General features: G+C 39.9%; 1 protein-coding gene across 1 annotated transcript; it reads left to right on the top strand.

The window, feature by feature from the left end:
• Positions 1–7197: 7197 nt before the first annotated feature.
• On the top strand, positions 7198–7821 carry LOC139364113 (inactive ribonuclease-like protein 9). Its single transcript, XM_071099427.1, has one exon. It carries the CDS (start codon positions 7207–7209, stop codon positions 7819–7821), a length of 615 nt encoding a protein of 204 aa, XP_070955528.1. The 5' UTR covers positions 7198–7206.
• The last annotated feature ends 1474 nt before the right edge of the window (positions 7822–9295 follow it).

Here is a 9295-nt window from a genome sequence, read left to right on the forward strand (position 1 = left end):
GTCAGACAGTGAGAAACGATGAGCCTTTGCGAGCGCGTGTCAGACTTCCGACCTGAGTCAGATGGGGCAACCAAGGATGGAGGCCCCCAGATGGGCACTGGGGGACGTCTCCCACCAGTCCCGAGTGGCTGTCTTTTAGCGCATCCGCCAAGACCATGCCACTTGTAAAACAGACCAATACAGATTACAGATTACGGATTTCGCGAAATTTCAGGGAGACAGACAGAGACAAAGACAGAGACAGTGACAAAGCCGGCTTACCTACAGATTAAGATCCATTGACTTGGGGGTCTGGTGGGCTTGGGGGAAATCCCGGACGAGCCCCCATTTGTTATGCCCAGACCATTTATTCCCCGAAGAAGACCACCAGAGTCCAGAGTCAAAGCTAAGCAGCAAGGATCTTTATTACAGGTTCGAACCTGGAACTCTCCCTCGCTCGTGAAACGAGACGGGCAGGAGAGCTCCCCCACTGAGCTCCGAGCAGTGTTATATAGTCTAAGAAAAGTGGGCATAGAGTTATTATACAAATCAGATATATGATTGGCTAGTGTTTGAACAAGGCGATTTGGCTAACTATGATTGGTTCCCGCCATTTCTGATATTTGGGTTCAAACTTTGAGGTGGGAGAGCAGGTTTATGGCAGCAAGAGTTTATCTTACTTAAACACGTCTTGTGACCTTGCCTCAGAATTTACAAAATCTCTGGTATGTGCAAAACAAAATCTCTGGTACGTGCAGAAAAACAGGTACTCACAGAACTTATGAAATCTCTGGTATGTGCAAAGATTAGAGAGCAGAAAAAGGGTGTAGCGGGTGGGGGGCGGGTACACATCTATCTTTGTGTCCTTTCAGACCCAGAGGAAGGAAGGAAGAGACTAGAGTGACTGGCTCACATTGAATACAATCTGAATAAAGACTGGCAGTGAGCATAATATGAACTATATTATGCAGCTCTCTTAAAGTGACATTTTCTACCTTCTCATATGTTATAGATTGGCATTTAGCTTTTATTGCTGTAGAAGACTGGAAAAGAAAGGGAGAACTTCTTTGTTTCTACAACACAAGAAGTTGTCATATCTTTGGGCCTTGATGGTTCAAGTGGAAGTTAATAGCATTAGCATTACATTCTTAGATACCTGAAAGACAGAGGAAAACCTCTGCTCAATCTTTAGGCCATTTATAACAGAAAGAGAAACTTTGATAATGCCGATCAGCACTCACATATAAGGTACTGAACTTTTTGTACTAGGACAACTGCAGATTCCTGGGTTTCTCTGATTCGGTAAGAAAGGCGGAAGACACCTAGAGTAATAACTGAGCTACATTTTGCTGCCACCTTCAATAGTTGGGGTTTCGGTACAGATATGTTGGATTTAGAGAAGGAATTAACATTTTATTTACACCTGAGTTTGAGAAGCTCATTCACACTGCACATGTTTAGAAGGTATTTTTAAACTATTTGTGGTCTTTGAATCTTATATTTGGTGTCTTTAGAGATTCTTATATTGTTTTTTGTTTATGGTGAAATTTTCTATGCACTCATGTATGTGGTATGCGATTCAGTTTATGTGTGTGTAATCAAGTATTTCAGTAATTTGTGAATGTGCTTTTTTTTTTTTAAATAAGAACATCTTTTATTTACTCAAAAACTGTGAATAATGTCAGGCCTCTGAGCCCCAGCCGAGCCATCGCATCCCCTGTGACTTGCACTTATACGCCCAGATGGCCTGATGTAACTGAAGAATCACAAAGAAGTCAAATGCCCTGCCCCACCTTAACTGATGACATTCCACCACAAAAGAAGTGAAAATGGCCGGTCCTTGCCTTAAGCGATGATATTATCTTGTGAAAGTCCTTTTCCTGGCTCAATCTGGCTCAAAAATCTCCTCCACTGAGCACCTTGTAACCCCCACTTCTGTCCGCCGGAGAACAACCCCCCTTTGACTGTAATTTTCCTTTACTTACCCAAATCCTATAAAATCGCCCCACCCTTATCTCCCTTCGCTGACTCTCTTTTCCAATTTAGCCTGCCTGCACCCAGGTGATTAAAAAGCTTTATTGCTCACACAAAGCCTGTTTGGTGGTCTCTTCACACGGACGCGCATGACAGGTACCATTCTCAGTTCAATCATGGGTGTAAAGGTTTGAGACATAAATATTGCCTCAAAATGTTTGTGAAAATTTAAAGCTGTTAAAACCTATATTTTTTCTACTGGATTTAACTAAGAGACACCCTGGGATTTATTCACAAAGGTTAGTCTAATTCTAAGTTTTGAAGTTTTATAATCTGTCTTTTCTCAACCACTCAAACTAAGGCATAGATTTTCCTGATGCTGAAGAAAATTGAGATTACTGATATAAACATGTGGGAGTCTGGAAAAATAGCACTTCATATTTAAGAACATGCCCAATCCAGATCTTAAAACTTCACTTCTTCAATGACATTTTGTTATTTTCTTGAATTTGTAAAATTGTCTATTTTAAAGATTAGAATAAAAAATTAACCAGAAATATATCATTCAGAAATAACAACTTATTTTCTATTTTTTTTCTTTTCTTTCCCATATAATCTATATTTCTGTTAATTGGGAACATGCTATAGATGGAGAGTTTTGATTTTCCCCCAGCTAAACAGCAAAGCACATTTATTACTTTCAGATTTGGTCTCTATTCCTTTTTTGTGTAATAGGGAACCGCCCTTCTGTCGACAATTGGAATTCTGTTGGGTTTTAATTGTGTAGTTTTGCCTTTACCTCTGAAAGAGGACATGTGTTTCAGGTAGCCAATCAGAGTACCCCACATCCCTGGATTTATTCATGTGGCAGAAGCACGGCCAATCAGAAAAGTTATTTTCCATGTTGGGTGAAGGTGGGAGAAAATGGCACTTCCTACTGTGACTCTAAATATAAGGCCACAAAGGGGCAGTGTCTCTCCATGTAATGACTGCGTAGGGTCTCTCTCATTACATGGAGAGACCCTACGTGAGAATAAAGTGAACGTACAAAGGAGAGTAGAGTGGGAGAGAGTAGGAACAAGAGTCTAGTCAAGAATTTGATTTCTGTCTCCTGCCCTACCTCTTGGACTTCCAAGTTCTGTGAGTCAATACAGTGCCCCTTGCATTTAAGGTAATTTGTTTGGAATTTTTCTCACTGTCAACCAGGGAGTCCTACTACTATAATATTATATCACAAAATATTTAATATCTCTAAAATTTTTAATTCTTTTCTTTTTTTGTATTCTTTTTGTTTCTCAGGTGATCTAAAATTTTATTGATTAATAAATTTGTAAATTCTGAAAAATAGCCCATTCTAAGAATATGGAATTCTATGAACATAAAATACTGACTGTCCCAATAAATATTAGCTCTTATAATAATAATTATTGTTGCAATGTTTATTGTGATTTCTATAAACACATCGGACTCATTTTAACCTTTCCCTTTCCTACCTTCTTGGATATTTATATTTTAAAATTTCAGGTTTTTTCCCTTTTAAGTAAAATTTGCTGTTTGTCTTTCAATATAAATTATTGCAACTTAGAATTCTAGCTATTGAAATGCTAGAGGAAAGTATCAGCTATTCTTTTTATTGTATTTCTCAAATTTTCCAAAAAATTATAACAATTTCTTTCTGACAGAAACATCTCATCACACTTTCATCAGCACTGAGTTTGTAAATTATTACAATTATTGTCAATTTAAAAGATTTAATTTAGTTTTTCCTTTTGTGATTAAGGCTATATAATTATTATATGATTGTGATTTATTGATGCTTCATTATATAAGGTGTTCAAAAAAATTTTTTTAATTAATTTAATCTAAATCAGTTTTAAATTTACATTTTCCTCTTAAATTTAAAAATTTAAAATACCACTTAATAATCCTTCTGAAATACATTGGTCCACCTACAAGCCCATTACTTAATCCAATCTTTTCTTTTTACTGTAAACTTCTTATGTGTGTGGTTAAATACAGAGTTCTGATCTGGGGCTCAGAACTTGCATTTTAGGAAGAGAAACTAGATAGACAACCTTTCCAAGGCCTTTCTCAGTCTGCAAATCTAAGTTGCAATAAACCTTCCAAGCAAGTTTAAAAACAGGGAGGAAAAGCAGGGACTTGAACAGGTAATTGTGTGCCCATGTTCATAGCAACATGATTCACAATAGCCCAAAGAAGGAAGCGACTCATCCCATTCTTCTTCCAAGAACATTTGCTGAAATGGCCAAACATTTTCCCTACTGTTTTCTGATGTTTTCTTTTTCACAAGTTCATTTTAATGCATATTAAGAAATTCCTCCTTCAACTTTAGTGAACTAAGAATCACCTTTAAATTTGTTTAAAATGCAAATTTCTGGATTCATCCACAGAAATTTCAATTAGTGAGAACCCAGGAAAAACCAAGACGCCTATATTCCCCAGGTAGGCCAGGAGTTTCTGCTGTGTGAGATTACCAGGCAAAAACTTCAGAAACACTGAGTGATCTTGTTTCAACACTATTTATTCTGTGTTCTCCCTCCCTCCCTCACTGCCAACCTGTCTATCTCTCTCTGTCTCTCTCCTCTGTCTCTCTTTCTCTCATTTACTGTTAATCCTCATTTCTACCACCTACCAGGCACCCTATAATCTACTTTCTGCTTGTCTCCGTAGTGAACATTTGAATAAGAAGAGGAATGAGTGTAGATTGCTTTATGAGATATCAAAATGTTTCATAAAATGATAACAAGTACAGGTACAGTGGAGTGCACCGGTAGTCCAAGCTACTTGGTAGGCTGTGGGAGGATTCCTTGAACCCAGGAGTTCTGAGTCAAGCCAGCCAACATTGTGAGACCGTGACTCTTAAAAAAAAACCCAGTAAAATTATAATAAGTAAAACAGCATATTATGGCATATCAAAAGAGAAAAAAGTGTTCAGAAACAGAATTATGAAATATAGAAAGTAGCTTTTAAAATTAGAGATGAGACAATAGCTTTTTTCCCATATAATTGATGCTGAGATTACGTATAAACCATGTGAAAAAAGACCACACTAACTTCTTACTATAAATTAAAATAAATTCCAGATGGTTGAAAGATTTCTAAAAATCTGTAAGAGTAACAGAATGGAGTACAAAAAAAAGTACACATACTTTGAGATGAGAAAGGATTTTGAGAAGAACGAAACCACAATTGAATTCATAAACCAAGAATTAAGAAGGTTGCAGATTTAAAAAACAAGACAGTATTCTGGACAGGCCCTATGCATGTTCTAGGGCAGTAGAAAGGGCAGGGCCACAGCTGCCTGAATTCTGCTTTTCACACGTGTACTGTTCATGTTCTCTCCAGATCAAGATGTTGCAGAGGCTCCACGTTCTCGTGAGAGTGTGTTCTGAGCTCTCTGGCCTGTCACCATGGGATCACTCTTCTGAAGAGACTTCCTGGAGGACACTGATGAGAGTGTGAAAGCAGGGATGGGAGGAAAAGCAGGGAGGGGAGGGACAGTGTGGCACATGGCCACCCCAGAGTGTCCATTCTCACATCACTATTTTACGCAGCTTTTTCTTTTCTTTCCCATTCTTTGCACTCCTATGCTCAACTTTCATATTGTCTCCACTTTCTGATGTGTCCCCCAACATCCACCTCTCTTTAATTCCATCATTCTCTAACCTTTCTACACACATATGAACAAACTCAGTATCCAGCCTAGAACAGGAGGTTGTCCATCTCCATCACTGATAGATCAAGGTCTCCAGGGAACGACTGTTAGAGAATCACTCAGGTTGCCACCAAGTAGGACTTCTTTTACGAAGAGCTTGGTAAGGTAAGAAAAGTCAGGAGATTGCTTCTGCAATAAAACAGTTGGTTCTTCATGGAGTGTGGACCAATTTGTCAAAGCACTCTAGGGGCTCAAATTCAGTTTTAAGATTGGCCATTTCAGTAGTCACTGTGTTTGAGAGCCTGGAGAAGGAGATACAGTCTAGCCTTAGGAAGGGAAACCAGACTGATAGAGGCCATAGAATACCAGCTAAGAACAGATATGTGGAAATTAGACAAAAATAGGCTTGAACCAGGAGTCTGCCAGATCTAATGTAAGATTTTAAGCAACTTCCCTTCACAGAGAGATATTAATAACTTTACCTTCTTTTTGCAACATTCATTGTTATAACAACAATACTAAAAATAATATATTTATTATAGGGTTGTTTGGATGATGGTGATAATATACTTAAAGTGCTTAGTCTAGTGCTTGGCACGTAACTCCTCATTATGCTAGCTATTACTGTGTATCATTGTTTTTAGTTTAGGATGACTTCAAGAATGTATTTATCCCAGCTGCTCAAAATTGAACCTTCCTTGATCCCTTTCCCAAGGGCATCTATGGTCAGAAAAGAGCAAGGGGAGAAAGAAAGACACGGTTAAGGAATTTTTTTCTTATCAAAGTGGAATGTTTGAAAGGGGAGGGTGGCTCTTTTCAGAGCAAGTTCTCAACTCCTGGAAGCGGAAAAAGATGCATTTGTTTCAGACGGAAGAAGCATGTGAGCCTCCTCTCTGCCTCCCTCCCTTTCTCCTCACTGCTGTCTTGATTTCCTTTCTCCTTACTTCTCTCTTTAATCTCTCTTTTTTTTTGAGGCGGAGTCTTGCTTTGCCGCCCAGGCTGGAGTGCAGTGGCACGATCTCCGCTCACTGCAAGCTCCACCTCCCGGGTTCACGCCATTCTCCTGCCTCAGCCTCCAGAGTAGCTGGAACGACAGGCGCCCACCACCTCGCCCGGCTAATTTTTTGTATTTTTAGTAGAGATGGGGTTTCACCATGTTAGCCAGGATGGTCTCAATCTCTTGACCTCGTGATCCGCCCGTTTCGGCCTCCCAAAGTGCTGGGTTTACAGGCGTGAGCCACCGCGCCCGGCCTTTAATCTCTCTCTTGCTCCATTTCTTCCTTGTTTCCTTTTCTTCCTCCTTACTTTTATTTCTCTTCCATTCTTATTCTCCTTCCTTTCACCTTTTCTTCTCTTACCACAGCTCTAGGCTGAACTGTAGGCCTAGTAAGGTCATTTCTGTGAATAATTTAGAAGTATTCAGATCGATTATGAGTTGGCGATTTAAAAATGATCCAAAATCTTAGAGCCCAGAACAGCAATATGTGGCATAAATGTGCCCCTCACAGGAAATGTGAAGCAAGCACATTATCACAACAGAACATATCTCCTTATCTCTTTTAGTGTCTACTGGAAAAATGATGAGAACTGCGATCACCACACACCCACTGCTCCTGCTTCTATTGCTGCAGCAGCTGCTGCAGCCAGTGCAGTTTCAAGAGGTGGATACAGATTTTGATTCCCCAGATGATGATATGGAAGAATTTGAAGAGTATTTGGAAGAATTTCATAGGACAGGGCCCACCAGACCACCTACCAAAGAAAACGTCGAAAGACGTGTCATTATTGAACCTGGAATGCCATTATATGATAGGGACTACTGTAATGCAGAAATCATGAGAAAAAATGTTTACCACAAACTGCGTTGTGTGACAGAACATTACTTCCTCCTTATGCAATATGACGAGCTGGAAAAAATCTGTTACAACAGATTTGTGCCATGTAAGAATGGAGTTAGGAAATGCAACAGGAGCAAGGGTCTTGTAGAAGGAGTGTATTGTAATTTAACAGAAGCATATGAAATACCGTGGTGTAGATATAAATCATTTTATAGGAGGGGCTATGTCCTTATCACCTGTGCATGGCAAAATGAAATACACAAACTTATTCCTCATACTATAAATGATCTCGTGGAGCCACCTAAACACAGAAGTTTCCTCAATGAGGATGGTGTCTTTGTCATACCGCCCTAGCAGAGTGTTCTCTGAGAGCTTAGGGTGGGAGGAATAATCCTCTCCATACCGATCCTTATAGATCAAAGTTGAGAATGGTAATTTTGTTTCCATTCACTTTAATCACCCACTTTCCTTTCTTCCTTTCCCAACACCTCACAAAAGCACCATAGCCTCAGTTCACAGATAGTGCTCTGAGATGTGGTCTCATGCAGGTCCCACAAGTTAGCATGCCTTGAATGTGTTATGGATACAGATGCCTGCAGTGGAAGGATGACTGGCACCAAGAGGAAAAGGAAATGGTTGCCTGAAATGTGTTCCGAAGACACATCCATGTGATTCTCTAGTTCAGCAGAAAGAATAAAAAGTGCTTCAATCTAGTGCAGTGGCTCTGGGATGGTGATGTGGGGTTTCTCAGTTTGGAATTTTCTTCCTTGTAACACAATTTGGCACCAACAGAACTCAAATCCCTTTCAGCCATTTATGTAATACATCTTTCTAGGGCTGTGTGTGTGGCGCTTTCACTTGTCTTTTTCTTTCTTACAGGGCAATACGTAGATTCAGATGTGGGCAGCTCAGGATAAAGCCTTTCTATATTTAGGAAGGCAAACTCCCCAAAGGACATTTCTGTCGTCCAGTGTTATTTGTGTGAATTCCCACATCTTTACTTTAATTTAGCTTAGATGTTTGTGTTTACAAAATTACAAACAGTTTCTCACTTTTAGAAAGAGTCCCAATTATCTACAATTATTTTCCTCACTTTCTAGTAGATGTGGCTGCCTCTGAGAATACATCACCTCAAGAGAGCGGCTGGAGGATCAGTCTGATGAAAGAAAAGGAGAAAATTATCTCCTTTTCTTCAACTTTCTTTCTTTCTTTTCTGTTTTTTTTTTGAGATGGAGTTTCGCTCTTGTTGCTCAGGCTAGAGTGCAATGGCGCTATCTTGGCTCACTGCAACCTCCGCCTCCCAGGTTCAAGCGATTCTCCTGCCTCAGCCTCCCTAGTAGCTGGGATTACAGGCATGTGCCACCACGCCTGCTTAACTTTGTATTTTTAGTAGAAATGGGGTTTCTCCATGTTAGTCAGGCTGGTCTTGAACTCCGAAGTTCAGGTGATACGCCCACCTCGGCCTCCCAAAGTGCTGCGATTATAGGCATGACCCACCGCGCCTGGCCTTCTTCAAACTTCTTAACATCATGTTACTATTATTGCTTAAAACTTTCTGAAACAGGGATAAATAGTAGTGATGGGGGATGGTAGGGAGGCGTCCATTGCTCTTTGCACGCTTTACGCAAGTCCAGTCTGTTAGTCTCCTCCCATTCCTTACCCCTGTCTTTACACTCAGAGCTGAGCTCCTAATTTATCAATAAGTTGATGTAAGTAAGGGCCTAGAACTAAGGACTGCTAGACCCCATTTTAGTGTCTAAGGGAGGAACACAGGAATTCAAGCTTCTAGGCACTTGTGATGGTTGATTTTATGTGTCAACTTGATTGG

The sequence above is a fragment of the Macaca nemestrina genome, chromosome 7 (genome assembly GCF_043159975.1).
Source record: "Macaca nemestrina isolate mMacNem1 chromosome 7, mMacNem.hap1, whole genome shotgun sequence".
Lineage (NCBI taxonomy): Eukaryota > Metazoa > Chordata > Mammalia > Primates > Cercopithecidae > Macaca > Macaca nemestrina.